The sequence below is a fragment of the Terrapene carolina genome, unplaced genomic scaffold (genome assembly GCF_002925995.2).
Source record: "Terrapene carolina triunguis isolate 2854851 unplaced genomic scaffold, T_m_triunguis-2.0 Scaffold122, whole genome shotgun sequence".
Lineage (NCBI taxonomy): Eukaryota > Metazoa > Chordata > Testudines > Emydidae > Terrapene > Terrapene triunguis.
In genome coordinates this window covers 1,331,232-1,348,383 of record NW_020664473.1, presented here as the reverse complement: position 1 = coordinate 1,348,383, position 17,152 = coordinate 1,331,232, and the positions used below count along the sequence as shown (strand labels likewise).

The 17,152-nt window shown below is 41.9% G+C and overlaps 1 protein-coding gene across 20 annotated transcripts in view; it reads right to left on the bottom strand.

Annotated features, from left to right (window-relative positions):
* The window catches only part of LOC113406698 (neurexin-1), a 1,188,348-nt gene that overhangs the window by 860,036 nt on the left and 311,160 nt on the right, over window positions 1-17,152 (bottom strand). The window contains exon 5 of one of the 20 annotated variants that reach the window (XM_026652586.1): window positions 5,353-5,372. The exons of the other annotated variants lie outside the window; for them this stretch is intronic. Coding sequence (XP_026508371.1) covers window positions 5,353-5,372 — 20 coding nt within the window. The remainder of the gene's footprint in view (window positions 1-5,352; window positions 5,373-17,152) is intronic. 20 annotated transcript variants of the gene reach the window in all.

Here is a 17,152-nt window from a genome sequence, read left to right as displayed (position 1 = left end):
CCAGACTTCAATACAGGGAAGCCTGCAGTAGCAACGTTGCAAGCACACCAACTAAGAATCCTTTTTTTTTTTTTTTTTTTTTTTTTTAAAGAGTACACATCTGAAAAGCCCTGTGTCTGATCTAATGAGTATCAACGTTTTTTTTCTAGTTCAAACTGAAACAGTACACTGTGTGTTTATTCATATTGCTTCAGCCTGTTAATTGAACTTTAAGGCAAAGCAATAACATGACAAACTTTCAAAAAAAGTAAATTTGGTTCTATATCTTAAAAAACACTAGCTATACAAGCCTATTTGGTGGCACTTCAAATACGTTTCTGTGTAATGTTATTTAGTACCTTTACTAGCCTAAAACCTTCAGTCACACTTAATTATGCAAATATCAGCACTTCAGCTCAAATTAAATTTACCATGGTCTTTTATAAATTGTTCCACATTGTCTTAATGCAATTTAAATAATATTGAGCCAAATCATACCATCATATTTTAAGCAGATCTTCCCCATTTAAATCAATTAGAAAGTCTTTCTGAAAACTGAGGTTATGAAATGGTCTGGTAATTTCTACAGTGTTCTTTATGCTCAAGGATTGCTTTGGCCCACATTCTACCACTCAGTCATTTTAGGTCTAATCCAAAGATCAATGAAACCAATGGAAACTTTCATTGACTTCAATGGGCTCTGGATCAGGCATTTTGGGCTCAATCCTGACAGTTACTGAATGCTCTGACACCAATCCAGAACCCATCCCAAACCACCCGCTCAAAAAAAAACCCCAAATGCTTAAATATATGATTAGTTGATAACTGAAATAAATGGGATTACTCTTAAAGCAATATGCTACTTAGAATGCATAAGGATCTGGCCCTTTCAATATTGTATATAAAGGTATTGCTCACTTGTGTTGCTAACACCCTTAAGATCACTAAAATAAATTCATTTACTTTTGATCACTAAGGTTTGCTTTCTTGTGGGATTTTGCTCAACTTCAGGAATGAAACCAGACTTATCTGGATATCAAGTTTTCTTTTCTGTTTGTAGTCATTCATTTTCTAATACCTGGGCCACTAGCACAATGGGTTTAAAGTTGTGTGGCCAATACTGCAGAGAAATATTTAAACAAAATAGATTTAAAAAAAAAATGAATTAAAAAACATGAAGAAACAAAGTTTGTTCATACTGGATGGGTGGATTTATCCCTGGTACTTTCCCTGCTCCCAATGAATCAAAAAAGGAAAGCTTCTATTGACTCCAATGACAAGATCAACCCCCTATAGGTGTGTTGTGTGTGGGAAACTTCATGGCACTGGGGATATACAAGTACTAGTTTCTTATGGTAACTATCGCCCCAATACTGCAATGTGCTCCACATGGACAGAACCCCTATGACTAGTGGGATTCTATGAGGGTGCAGGCACCCAACTATACAGCACTCATTGCAGGACTGAGGTCTATAATCGCAGAGCAGTATAGTGTGTGCTTATTTATGCACTTTAATTATTTCTTTTGTCTCTTTCAGAAAACTATCTTTTAGGTTTAAACTTTGGTACCAAAAAATTAAATAGAAAAAACTCCAGAACCCAGTCAGGCCCTCTCAAATACTCCCAAAACTGACAAAGTGAAACAATTCAAAATATCTATGGTGGCCCAGGCGCCAAGTACATAATGCTCTGTATAGCTCCCAGTGATCAGATGTCTGGGTAAAGCAGGATTTGTTTACCTTAAAATTTCTGCCACAGTTATTCAACAAAAGCATCTATTGTTAAATAGAACCAAGCATTCAGGACGTAAAAAGAGATGAGGACAAGTACCAATTTTTATGTAAAATAGCTGAACATATGACTGAACTATACCAATTTAGATAAGAAGAGTCTAAAATCCAGGATCTAAAACAAGTGGTTCCGATTGATTTTTACTGAAATGCTTATTATACTGAATTTTTGTTCCCTAGACAAAGAAATATAATCCATTTGAAATGATAAATGGAGGTATAGGAGTCCCACAACTGTTCTTTTGAGCAGATCATTATATAGCAGAGGGCTACTTCTCCAACTCCATAAGGATCCAATTATAAAACTATATTAACTTATTGCCCCTCTAGAAGCTGATTAAAATGTGTCCAGATTATGATGATGTTCACAATCACACATTCAGTTCATGGAGAGAAGAGCCTAATTACTTCAGCTCAGTCATTTACCCCAAAACAAATGAAATGTGGATTTCTTAAAGCATGATGACTAACAGGATTTATAGAAACACACACATGCACACACCCCACCACTGAGAGATACAGATATGTCTCTGTTTGGCATAAGAAAATATATTGGATCTGTGAACTTTGGATTCTTGCTCTTCACCCTCTTCCCTTTCACAGGTGAGGTCACAACTTCCAACATCCCTTCACTACAGAGGATTTAAACCCAGGTCCTGATACTACAAAGCGAACCATGGCAGCAAGACCCCTACACCCATATAGCATGTCTACACTGCATTTTAAACCTGTGTCCATGGAACCCGGACTTGTGGAATTGGTGTTTCCAAGCTCCCGCTTGAGCGTCCACAATGCATTGTAAACCTGGGCTTACAATTAGTGGAGTTGGGTCCTGCATCTACTTTCTGACTCTGTTCTGTGGCTTGAGTTGTGTCTACGATGCAAAATGACAGGGCTTGGACTTGAGTCACAGCAGAACTCTGCCTCTGACTCAGCCCCCTAGCAGGTTGTGAAAACCCAGGCAGTGATTGCTTGCTGACCTGAGTCAGAGTGATGTGTGTGTGTGTGGAGGGTAGGGTGCTTGGCCTCAAACCTGAGTCAGAGCCTGTGCTTAGTGTGTGGTGTGAACATACTCAGAGAGTCTGGCTGACCTCAACGATGCACTCACGTGCAGAGCTGGCTCCAGGCACCAGCGGAGGAAGCACATGCCTGGGGTGGCACATGCTAAGGGGCGGCATTCCATCCATTCTTGGGGTGGCACAGTCCAAGTGGTTGGTTTTTTTTGCTTCGGCAGTCCGAGCGGCTTTTTTGTTTGTTTGTTTGTTTGGGGCGGCAAAAACGGTAGAGCCCTGCTCACGTGGTTCTCTTTGCAGGACTGGGTTCCAAAACCGAAGGTATTTAACATGCCCACTCCAGTTTTATTAGAATGTAGATATTTTTAAATGTATTTATTTTTTAATTTTACATTTGTTACTCACAACAAGATGCTCCAGACTGTCTTATTACTATCAACTCCCCCATGTGTCCCATTACACAGCCAGGGCATGTCAATGGATATGACAGCCCAGACAACCTATTATGTGTCTTAATGTGATCAGATGCTTAAAAAGAACCGTATCAACATTAGACATGTGGAATAATCTCAGTTTCATAGAGTTTAATGCCAGGATGGACCATTAGATCTTCTAGTCTGACCTCCTGTATAACACAGGCCATTAAACTTCACCCAGATACTCCTATATTAAGTCCAATGACTTTAGTTAGGCTACAGCATTTCAGTCTTTAGGAGCAATAGGCAGACAACTGGAGAGACCAAGGTGCCACCAATGCCAGAGATCCCTGCAATGGCAGGGATTTGATTAAGTGAGATATGCCCAGATGATCTCAGCAAGTCAATTGCACCCTATACTGGAGAGGAAGGCAATTGTCCCCACCCACAGTCCCTGAAAAATCTGACCTGGAAGAAAATTCCCTCTTGACTCCAAATATTGAGATCAGTATGACCCTCAACACGTGAGCAAGACACACCAGCCAGCCATCTAGAAAGAGGATTCTCTGTATCACCTCAGACCACTGGCCCAGTCTGAACAATGTCCCATCTCCAATTGTGGATAATCTCAAATGCTTTAGAAGAAGGTGCAACCTCCCATCTCCCACCACTAGAATACATCTAGCCAATTGTGTATGAGAGGAAAAATTCCTTCCTGACACCTACAGGCAACTGCTGAAACCCTGAAGCTTGAAATTTGATTATTGACATTATCTGAAAGCAGAGCTGCAAGTTCTGAGCACTTTGAGGGCAATGCAGGCAATCTTGTTCGCTCTACAGCCCACAAAAGAAGGGGACGAACAGGGGATCAACTCATGGATTCCAAGGCTAGAGGGAACCACTATGACCATCCAGCTTGACACACACACCCCTCCGCACATACACAAGCTATTGAATTTCTCCTATAAACTGGATTAAAGCATCTCTTTTTATTTAGAAGACATCTAATTTTGTGCTTAAGACTCCAAGTGATGGTGAGGCTGTCACCTCCCTGGGAAGCAGTGTCAATATTTAATTATGCCCACAACTAAAAATTTTATTTATCTAGCTTCAAATTCCAGCCATTGCATCTTGTTATGCCTTCATCAGCACAGTTGAAAAGCCACAAACAGATACCTTTTCCATGTGCCTTTTCCAGATATCTATACACAGTGATCAAGTCACCTGTCAACTTTCTTGCTGATAAGCTATATAAGTTGAGCTCCTCAAGCCTCATGTTATAGGGCTTGCTTTTCAGTCTTGATCATCTTTGGGGCCCTCCTTTGAACTCTCTCATTCTTCGTGAAGTGTGAACACCAGACTGTACACAGTAGTCTAACAGTGGTCTTACCAATACTGTATACAGAGGCAAGATCACGTCCCTACTTCTACTTGATATTCCCCTTTTTTATATTTCTATTTCTAACTTTTTGCCAGAACAGTAAAATGAGAGATTAAGTTAAAGTGATTTTCTAAAATGAATCTTAAATCCTTCTCTGAGTCCCTACTTCCCAACACAGGGTTTCCCATTTTGCATTCTTGGTTCCCAACTTTTCCTTGCATTTGGCTGTATTAAAATGCATAAAATGTATAAAATGCTCTGCTTTGACACACTATTCTTTTTCTAATGGTAACTTGATTTCATTCTGTGCTAGACTCTACTGTACGAAACTGTATCTAGTAATTGAGGTGTGTAAATTATGTAAATAGATTTAAATACATGTTTTGAAATGCTCTGCTCCTTTTTAACTATAATAAAAGCAAGCTCTCAGAGAGCAAAATAGTATACATTAAGCAGGATTTTTTTAATAGACTATAGCACATGCAGTTGACCTCACAATGGGACAAATTCAGCTTTGATTAATTCAGGTGAAACTATTGATATCATTGGAATCACACCCACTTACACTAGGTGCAAGTGCACCATATATGTTAAAAGTAAGTGTAGCAAGGAGGCATGGCCTCCCTCGGAGAGTGACAGGGAGGGACCATAACACTCCCCCTAGTGGGCCGAGCCAGGAGACCCACGTCTACCCCACTGGAAGTGGAAAGGTGGGACAGGAAGGGGAAGTACAAAAGGTGGGCCCTGCAGCTCAGTTGGGGTTGAGTCACCACAGGAGATGGATGCATCCTTCCTGCTGCTGGAGCCCGCAGAGGAGCTTCCAGGGCACTGGCTGGATCTCCCTGGGCTGCCAGCTGACTGAGATGCTGAGGAGCTGTTGGGGCTGCCACCTGCGGACTGGCCAGAACTCCCCAAGACAACAGACACAGGTACACCTGAGGGGGAGAATAGGAAGCAGCCCAGGGAAACCAGGAAACAGTCTGGTTGGGAGCTGGCCTGATACAAGGTCAGCATGTTGCGGGCGGATCCCTGCTGACCAGTGGTGGGCCACTCTGCCACTGTTAGGGCCATGGGCTGCGACGCAGTGGAGTTGGGTGTGCCCGAATCTCTCCTGGGATGGCAGTACTTCCCCTCCTTAGGCCAGGAAGCCAGTGCTCCTCACGCAGCCCTACCAGAGCCTCATAGGCTCCCCTTAGTGCTCAACTCTACCTAGACTCTCTTGGTGCTCACCCTTACCTGAGCCTCTAGACTTTATGGTCCTCACCCCTACTGGGACTCAGACTGCTTAGCCGCTCTGCCCTGATTTCAGGCCAGAGCCTACTCATTGTTTTGCTGCCCCACCCTGACTGGGCCTAGGGCTCATAGACTGCCATACTGTTCTGCCCGGCCGGAGGACCGGAGCACTAGATGAAGCTAATTCCCCAATTTGAGCTCACCTTTACAGGTTTACAACAGCGAGGGGGCATGGCATCCCTCAGAGACTGACAAGGAGGCATGGCCATGCAGCCTACAGTAAGCAATATTTTTTTCCAAAGGACTTTCTTCGGTGATTATCTCCATCCAGACTTCATTTCATCAGGGTATTTCATTCATTCTCATACCCATTTCTTGGAAGCTTCTGTTTCTCCATCCTGACCATATGTTGTCTTCAATTCCCTGTTTGATCCCACTGACAACACCCTCTGCTTCATCATTCCCTCAATAGCTTCATCCCCTACCTGGTCCCTCCCCTGGATATTCATGATCTTCTGAAGGTATTTCTGTTCACAGCTCTCCAAACTTCCTTTGGCTGTCTTTGAGTTTGCTCACTTCTGCAATCTACATAGAATTTTTGGGATGATATACAGACATGAATCCCTTATCCTGATTCTGGTTCCAAGTAAGATTTCATTGCCCTAGTACAGGCTTCTCGGGCTAGCATAGTATATATACATCTTCTCTCAGAACCACTATCTCAGACAGATGAAGTTTCCAGCCTGATTTTTCCATAACATTAACATATTATTAGTAGATATTGCAGAACAGTGTTTTGAGGATGGTATTAAAAATAGTTTTTATATCTTACAGTATAACTATGCAAGACAACATTAGCACTACTGTAAATCTGTAGCCATAGTCCTCCCAATTTTCTCCTCTCTCCACACCCCAAAACAGCTTAGGTCTCCTAGGTCCCAGTCCACTACCTATTAGACCATGCTGCCTCATATCCTTCTTTCCTGTTTTACTCCCTACTATAAGTGACCTACATGCTACCTCATGGACAGACCTGCTCTGAGATGCCACGTTCTGAATGAAAATCTATCAGCATAAGGAAATGAGTCTTTCCCTATTCCTCCAACTATGAATAAAATGATTGTATGCATGTTCCTGTGAAATAAGTGCTTTAGACTTTATGGTATTCTGTCCCTTTGGAAAGCAACTCTTACTGGTATTGAAAATCAGCCTAATATAGAAGGACCTGTATTCCTGAACTAAGATAGCCTCACAAATTGAAAAACAATGCAATTAAAAAAAATCACAGATCATTGTTTTGCATACTATACTAGTAGAGCACATTCTAGTTAATCAGGTCACAGATAATCAGGAAATCCACTTAATGAGGACAGTTCCCAATGAAACAATGATTCCTAATAATATTTAGCAAAAAGGACTGACACATAATGGGGAAGGTAATGACAGTTTTTTGGCACATGCAATCTGTGGTATTGCAGGTCTGTGCTTTTAAGGGCTGTGCTTTGTTACAAGAGAGTCTGGGCAGGGCACTCTGAAGCTTCTATTATTTTTATACACAGCCAGCTGGAACCGCACTCAGAATAACACAGAGCCCCTGAAAGCACCTTAAGCACTACACCATATGGTACCAGGAGTAAAACAAACTAAGAAAATACCCCAAGTGGAATAATGGAGCAATTAAAAGCCCCACCAGATTTGAAACGCTCTGGAAATGTGGAAGACAAGTGGAGAAGGTTTAAATACTGCTGTTCTCTGTATCTGGAAGCAATGGCTGCCAGGAAAAAAGGAAAACAGTCAGACGGCAGCCTTATAAATTCTGACAATAGCTGGTTCTGAAGCACTTGAGGTGTTTAATAGTTTCCAATTAACTTAGGCAAAGGAGGCTAACTATGAAACTACATTAAAAATATTTGAAAACTTCACTAAACTTAAAAATGAAATGAGAGAAGTTTTTAAACAGTACCAAAAAAAAAAAAAAAAAAAAAAAAAGAAAAACTATAGAAGAATTTTTGACTGACTTAAGGCTGAAGAGACCATCTTGGGGTGTTAGAGTCCCTGATAAGAAATCAAATCATGATTGGAATCAGAGTCAAACAACTCAGACTACTGGAAGACCCTGCATTAACCCTTGACATGTCACCCAGCACAGAATGAAGTTTAAGAAGGGTCAACAGTGCTCTCACTCTGAGACTTGATAGAGAACCTAAAAACACTATAAGGAAAGAGACATGAAAGATGCACATCAGTCAGAACTGTAGTCCAGGAAAAAGAGCACATGGAGCTGTACACCATGGCAAACACAAGCCAAGACTATGCCTGGAAGATGGGAAAAAATTTCAAAACTGAAATGGATTACTTCACTTTGCAAGAGTTGGCAAGTGCCAAGAGAGTGCAAAACATTGATAAACAGGATGATGATGATCCACTGGCCCAGAGGAATTCTTCATAGGAACAATAGACAATGTTGCAGCACAAGATATATGGTCAATCACCCTGAAAACAAATGGGACATTTATTGATTTTGGACACTGTTGATACAGTGATAGTAGCACTGAAAGAAAAGCCAGAAGCAGAAGAAGGTAAACAGGTAAGGGCTTATAGAGGTGAGCTTCTAATGGAGTATGGGAAATAAACATATGGGTAAATAAATTGGGGAAAGATACAATTTGTAATAATACTAGGAAAACAACATTAATGACTTAAAAATGTGTCAAGCCCTTGGTCTCATCAAGAGTGTGAACTAATTGGAGGGGGTAGGATCCAAAAAAACTGAGGAAGAGTTTGAGGATGTCTTTCAAAAGGTAGGAAAGCTCTCCACACAATACAGAATAGAGCTGAAACAGCCTAACCATCCCACAATTCATGCCCAGAGGAAAACTCACCTCACCCTAAGGAAGAAGCGAAAAGAGTAGCTGGAGAGGGTTGTTGCTCTGGGAATCATTTAGTAAGTAGAAGAACTAACAACGTGGGTACACTTGCTGGTCATTTTAGGAAAAAAGGCTAAACCCTATATATAGACCCCAAATAAATGTTAAAGTGAACACTTTCCACTACCAGTCAGAAGAAGAAATTTAGGGGAAGAGGGGAGGAAGTATCTGGCTTATACCAAATGCTTTTCTAGGCTTGATTCATCAGCAGGTTTCTTGCAGGTGCCTTTAGAAAAAACAGAGCCCACGTTTGCGCATGTTCAACACCCCCTTTGGGAGACACGATTTCTGCAGATTGCTGCTTGGGTTGTGTTTGATACCCACAGTGTTTCAGAGGAAACTACAACAATTTTTGACTGAATAGAGATTACAAAGGTTTACACAGATTTACTCTGGGGGGGGGAAACAGAAGTCCATGACCAGAGGGTTCCCCGAGCAGTTCTGGAAAGAGCCATATCGGCTGGCTAAAGCTGAACAAAAATGTAAGCTCTACGTAACAGGAATACCTTACCTGGGCAGAAATTAACATTTCGGCATGCACAGGTAGACCACAGTATGGCTGAGGTCATCACTAATGTTCCTGCTCCAACAAACAAGTGATTCCTTGGAACAGTGAACTATGTAGGGAAATTTGTGCCAAACCTAGCCACCCAATCCAGCAAACAGAGCTCTACTGTATAAAGATATCCAATTATGGACATTGTATGCAAATCGTAAGATTTAGAGAAACTGAAGGAATTAAAGATGCCCCAGTCCGGAGGTACTATGACTAAATGCAAAATTAAGCTGTCCATGGATGCCTCTGTGGCACTGGCAGACTAGATGCCAGCTCATGCCAAGGCCCCAGACCTCACTGAGCACTGACAAATGCATAGCTGGAAACTAGTCTGGCTCACCTTATGTTAGTATTGTTAAGATAGATATTAGATTTGTAAGAATGTGTTTGGTGTTTAGACGTTATGAATAGCTTGTAGGATGCTGCATGTATTATGCTCGCTTATCTGTACCCCATGTTATAAAGCCATAGCAAATGTTTGCATTGTGAACCTTGGTAACTATGTAAACACATCAAAGAGGAAAGAAGTCTTCTCAAATGCAAATGCTAGCTTCTGACTGAAGATGTTAGGTCCTGTGGAACAATAAGGCCTTTGAAACCAAATGAGCTATTGAGAGACATCAAAAGAACAAAGGCTTTTTAAATTGCACCCCTAACCTCCTCCAGGAAGAGGAGACCAGCTCATGAACTCATCCCATCAGCTTAGGCTCTGGAGAGGAGGGGATAAAAATCTCTGACAAATAGAAACTTGGTTCTTTTTGCTGCCTGGACTCTAAACGAGCAAGAATCACTAAGCATAAGCAAAAGATCCCAGCTGTTTTGCCTGAGTTAGCCCTAAAGGACATATGGACTTTGCTTATTATAAAAGTTTCTATTATCTTTTGGCATCTAAGACTAACTCATTTGTGTGTGTGTTGGCCTGCTCTAACATTGTAAATAACTATCTTATTTCCTTTTTTTTAGTTAAAAAATCTTTAGTTAGCATATTACAAACAAAACTGAGTGTCTATGGGCTCAAACAGAGGAGTTGGCTGTGGCCTTAGTCCATGGGTGTAAATAGTTTCATGTCTTTATTTAGCTGAAACTGACCATAAATCACGTATTGCTATTGCCAAAAGGGGGCAGGAAACATCACCTGCTCAAAATACAGGGTTTTTTTTTTTTTCAGTTAGTGCATGATTTGCAAATTGAATACAAACCTGGGAAAGATTTGGGGGATGCAAACACACTCGTTAGAACACTTGACAAAAGTGCAGAGGAGCAAAGTCAGAGCTAGATTTTGTACAAGTCACTCTGGTGGAAAAAAAAGGTGGACTATGATTACCAGAGCTACTGCAAGGTACAAGACCCTGTAAGAAGCAAATAAAGGTATTAGCACAAGGCAGCAAGAGCATCCCCTAACATCAGTTCAAGAGGGACCTGTCAGTACTAGAGGGAATTTTATTGAAAGGCATCAAGATGGTGAAACTTAGGATTTTACAGAAAAAAATATCTTAAAAAAGATACCTGAAGATCATACATGAAAGTCATTTAGGGATTGAAAAAAATCTAAGAATGGACACAGATCTCTTAGGGTATGTCTACACTACCCACCGGATCAGGGGGTAGCGATCGATCTATCGGGGATCGATTTATCGCATGTAGTGTAGATACGATAAATCGATCCCCGATCACTCTCCCATCAACTGCTGAACTCCAGCTCGGCGAGAGGCAGAAGCAAAGTTGATGGGGGAGCCGCGGCCGTCGATCCCGCGCCGCGAGGACGCGAAGTAAGTAATTCTAAGTCGATCTAAGATACGTCAACTTCAGCTACGCTATTCTCATAGTTGATGTTGCGTATCTTAGATCAATCCCCGCCCCCCCAGTGTAGACCAGGCCTTATACTAGCTTGAAATGAACATTGTCATTGAGAAAGCTGTTAAGGCTTGTCACATATGCTACAAATACAAGCCCACTTGACTGAAAGAGCCCATATGTTGGTGGCATAGGAAAAATTGCTGTCCTCTCCTCACCCCCCAAGCAAAGAAGGCATAGACTTGTTTCTGTTGGCTGAAATAAATATGTACTTGTCCTAGACTATTATTCTCACTTCCCTGAAATAGCTTTACTAGAAGATAGTAAAGCTAAATAAGTAATTGTGTATATCAAAACTATTTTTGCTAGACATGATATACTTGACATGGTAATGTTTGACAATGGGCCACAGTTTAGTAGGCATAGGTTTAAGCAGTTTAGACACATAACTGCTAGTCCCTATTAACCCAAACCAACATGATGGTGGAATAAAGTATCAGAATAATAAAGCACCTACTGTGGTGTCAGACTCTGGTCTGTATTTAGCACTGTTAAATTACAAAATGGCACCAATGAAGCATGGACCATCATCAGCTGACATTTTAATAGAAAACAGAAAACAAGAATGTCTGCAGTGTCAAACTAATGTCAGAGTCACTGGGGACACACAGATGTATAAAGTGGCAGGTAAGGCAAAATTTAAAAAAAAAAAGATCTGGGAATCCTGGAACCTGCCATCAGTTCATGAAAGTTATGCTCTGAACATCTCCAAAGGGAAACAATGGCTGCAAACAACAGTGGCGTCACAAGAGGCTGCCAAACAGCCATATGAGATTATCAGCTGATACAAGAGACACCATGGAGGAATGGTCAACACCTTCTCCAAGTCCAAAAAAGAATAAGGGTCTTTGAGTCTCAGATCCTCTCAGACAACATGACAGACAGGCAACAACTCACCAGGTTGAGACAAAGAGCCTGAAGACATGAACCACAAGAACAAATGGACTTGCTGCCTCCTAACAGCAGTAGTGCTGATGTTCCAGAGAGTCCCCAAGGTCCAAGTGACAGTGCAGGGCACTTCAAAAAGTAATGGATTATTATTAATTGTATGTTTTTATTAATGTTAGGTTTTTAAATTTTGTTACTAAGGCATGGTCTAAACTTAAAACTTTGGTCCACCTAGCTACAGTGTTTGGGATGCATGAAGAATCTACATCTGAATGCAGCAGCTATGCTGACCTAAATCCCCAGTGTACATGCAGCTAGGTCTAAAAAAGCATTTTTCCATTGGCCTATGTACCGTCACTCGTGGTGGTGGAGTTACTACAGTGACAGAAAAACCCCTTCTGTTGCTGTAGTCTGTGTCTGTACTATGGGGTTACAGCAGCATGGCTGTGGCATTGTAGGTATGCTGCTGTAACCTCTGTAGTGTAGACAAGCCCTTAGTTTGCTTGGAAGTGATGATGTGGTATTGGGGGTCTGTGCCTTTAAGGGCTGAACTTCGCAGAAAGAATCAGGGGGAGGGGCACAGAGGCACTGTGAAGCTCTTGTTATTATGCACAGCCAGTTGGAACCAGGCACTGAATAAACCAGATCTCTTGGAAGCACCTTCAGCACCACTGAGTGATCAGTGAACGCCACACAATCCTTTCAACTGAATGTCTCTCGGTTTCCCAATTATACACGTCATTGATTGCTATGCTAGTTAGAAGCTGGATTTGGCCCATAGAATGAATAAGAAGAAAGCCGGACAATAATATTTTCAAAGGCCACTTTTCTCTATTTTTATTCTGTCATTTCTGGTCAAAGATACAGTAGATGGTAACAGATTTTGAAGGAATGGTGGTGGGAGAAAAGAAGGATCTGTACTTGCTAGCACACTACTACTCTTGTCAATGTTCACTTTTTACTCCATGATTTTCATGAACCCCATGAGGTATAATCTGCACACTTGCATTATTGAGCTTAAACAAGTTGGGCATTGGGCAGGGGTCGCAAGCTGGAGGATTCTCTGTGACTTGAAGTCTTTAAATCACAATCTGGAGACCTCAACAGCTGAGTTAAGGGAAAGTGGGTGGGTCAGCTTTTGTGGCCTGCATCATGCGGGAGGTCAGACTAGATGACCATAATGGTCCCTTCTGACCTTTAATTCTATGAGTCTATGAGTCTATGAGAAAGCTGTGGATTAAGCAAATTGTGCTTACTAAACAAAATACAATGCACAGAATTTAACTGATAAATAACCAACATCAAGTGTACTGAATTCTGTTCTTTGTTTTTCTCCCAAACCAAGCGGTTTTGTTAGCAATGATGTGCCAATATGTTTTCTCTTTTAACCAGTCTACTTTCTTTTACCTCTTACAAGAGAATTTGAACCAGATTTGTTCCTTAATGTTACTGTATTGAAACTTGTGAACCCCAGTGCAGCTGGAAGTTAGTCCAGTGCACAAGTTGTCAGAGCTGTAGGCGTGAACTTTACACTCTGCTTACAGAAGAATATTAATCTTATTCCTGTGTGTGTACTTTGATTACATCCCACAAGGTACTGTAAATGTGTAATTAAAGACAGCAACAAAACTTCTAGAACCAGTAGCTTCCAGTTCAATATGGGTGTTTGGGCTAAGTTGATATAAGTGTACATTCTGCAAAGGAAGAAGAAATTGATGACCAAATCTACCCCAAGAAACAGTTCCGAATGTAACACAGTATGCTGTTCATAAAGGACCAAATTCTGGATGCAACACATAGCTTGTGTAACCAGGTAATGGTAGGGGTGCTGCACTCACCCTAGACAGGCAATTCAGCAGCCCTACTCCAGGGTTGCAGTAGCAGTGATGTGCAACATGACACCATCCCCGGCCTCTTCTCCCATTTTGAGACTAGCAGCCAATGGATTCACATAAATCAAGGATCTGTTAGTTTTTGTTATGCCTTCTAACCACTGGCGGATTAATAATTTTGCCGCCCCTAGGCCGGGAAATAACACTGGTCTACAATTTTTGAGAAGTCGTCTGCTTCAGAGATAAAATGTGCTATTTATTATGTATTTTGATGTGCTGAATTCAAATATGACAATTAAAACAACTGATTGGCTACTGTTTCTAAGATATTTAAGTTTTTACATTTTATGCCTATGTATATTGTGTAGATAGTAGAGTTTTAATCATAAATTGTAAACCTAGGTCTTTTCATGTGTTTATGGTTGCTTTACATGATAATATTTCACCTGTCCTGTTTATGTAACACTTTAAAAATCAGCAAAAGGGTTATATAAATAAAATTTATTATGAAACAAAAGGCAAAAAACTATTCTGTACATAGTTTAGTACTATTCAGTGTCTACTCGGCGCTTCTTGGCTCGTCTCTTGTATTCATTAAATGGAGCATCTCTTGTCACTGTCCAGCAATAGTCTGCAAGCATTGATGGGCTCCATTTGCCCTGATAGCGTTTCTCCATTGTTGCAATGTCCTGGTGAAATTGCTCACCGTGCTTGTCGCTCACTGCTCCGCAGTTCGGTGGAAAAAAATCTAGATGAGAGTGCAAAAAATGTATCTTTAGTGACATGTTGCAACCAAGGCTTTTGTATGCCTTGAGGAGGTTTTCCACCAACAACCTGTAGTTGTCTGCCTTGTTGTTTCCGAGAAAATTGATTGTCACTAACTGGAAGGCTTTCCATGCCGTCTTTTCCTTGCCACGCAGTGCATGGTCAAATGCATCATCTCGAAGAAGTTCACGAATCTGAGGACCAACAAAGACACCTTCCTTTATCTTAGCTTCACTTAACCTTGGAAATTTTCCACGGAGGTACTTGAAAGCTGCTTTTGTTTTGTCAATGGCCTTGACAAAGTTCTTCATCAGACCCAGCTTGATTTGTAAGGGTGGTAACAAAATCTTCCTTGATTCAACAAGTGGTGGATGCTGAACACTTTTCTTCCCAGGCTCCAATGACTGTCGGAGTGGCCAATCTTTCTTGATGTAGTGGGAATCTCTTGCACGACTATCCCATTCACAGAGAAAACAGCAGTACTTTGTGTATCCAGTCTGCAGACCAAGCAAGAGAGCAACAACTTTCAAATCGCCACAAAGCTGCCACTGATGTTGGTCATAGTTTATGCACCTCAAAAGTTGTTTCATGTTGTCATAGGTTTCCTTCATATGGACTGCATGACCAACTGGAATTGATGGCAAAACATTGCCATTATGCAGTAAAACAGCTTTAAGACTCATCTTCGATGAATTAATGAACAGTCTCCACTCATCTGGATTGTGAACGATGTTGAGGGCTGCCATCACACCATCGATGTTGTTGCAGGCTACAAGATCACCTTCCATGAAGAAGAATGGGACAAGATCCTTTTGACGGTCACGGAACATGGAAACCCTAACTTCACCTGCCAGGAGATTCCACTGCTGTAGTCTGGAGCCCAACAGCTCTGCCTTACTCTTGGGTAGTTCCAAATCCCTGACAAGGTCATTCAGTTCACCTTGTGTTATGAGGTGTGGTTCAGAGGAGGAGGATGGGAGAAAATATGGGTCCTGTGACATTGATGGTTCAGGACCAGAAGTTTCATCCTCTTCCTCTTCCTCATCTGACTCAAGTGAGAATGATTCTGGTGCATCAGGAACCGGCAGTCCTTCTCCGTGGGGTACTGGGCGTACAGCTGATGGAATGTTTGGATAATGCACAGTCCACTTTTTCTTCTTTGACACACCTTTCCCAACTGGAGGCACCATGCAGAAGTAACAATTGCTGGTATGATCTGTTGGCTCTCTCCAAATCATTGGCACTGCAAAAGGCATAGATTTCCTTTTCCTGTTCAACCACTGGCGAAGATTTGTTGCACAAATGTTGCAGCATATGTGTGGGGCCCACCTCTTGTCCTGATCTCCAATTTTGCAGCCAAAATAAAGGTGATAGGCTTTCTTAACCATAGTGGTTATACTGCGCTTTTGTGATGCAAAAGTCACTTCACCACAAACATAGCAGAAGTTATCTGCACTGTTCACACCAGTATGAGGCATCTCTGCTCACTTTGGCTAAACAGAAATGTGTCCCTTTGCAAAATCAAACACTGACAAATAAGAGAGCACGACACTGTATGATTTCTAGAGCTGATATAGGGCAATTTGTTCAGCAGAGTGATGTAAGCTTCATTATGATTGCATCATCCATGACTTCTAGGAATAACATGATGCAATTCATATCATGTATGACGCAATACCAGCTTCAGATTGCATCATTCATTGTTTTGCCTAAAAAGCAAGTACTGTCCAAACCCAGTCATAGATTTATTCATAGATCCAGTCAAAGATGTATTTTAGTCATTTCTGGTTTAAATTGAGATCCCTTCCCTTTATAACTCACTTATCCTCCGCCATTCCCAAATCAAGGGTCATATATACTGACCCAATAGCATATCTTGAAAACTAGAGCCAATCAACAATTTTAAGCATCATTTTTGTTCTCAGTGACCCAGAATTAGTAAAGTTTGACTACATTTATTTCAGAAGCATTTTGGCTGTAGAGCAGTGTAATTGCCGCCCTGGCCCCGCTCCGACTCCACCCTTTTCCCGTCCCCATTCCAACCCCCTCCCCAAAGTACCCGCCCCAACTCCGCCCCCTCCCTTCCCCTATTGGATCCCTTCCCCAAATCCCCACCCCGGCCCCGCCTCTTCCCCAAGCGCGCGGCGTTCCTCCGCCTCCCCCCTCCCTCCCTGCCCCGCGCAAGTGCTAGGAGGGGAGAGAAACAGGACGCGGCGGCGTGCTTGCAGAGGAGGCGGAGGTGAGCTGGAGCAGGGGGGCGGGGTGCAGAGGGGAGCTTCCGCCCCTGCAAATTTGCCGCCCTAGGCCTAGGCCTTGTCGGCCTAGGCAATAATACGGCGCTGCCTCCCACCACATCTCAAAAAGCCCCATGCAGGCTCCTTGGGACTTGCTTCCACCAAGCATCTGTGCTGACAATCTACGTTGATGGGCGGCAGTATAGAATCCTAAAATGGAAATCCTTCACCATCATCCCATACAGCAGAATTTCGGTTACAGCTTTGTCAAAGGACCTCTTCAT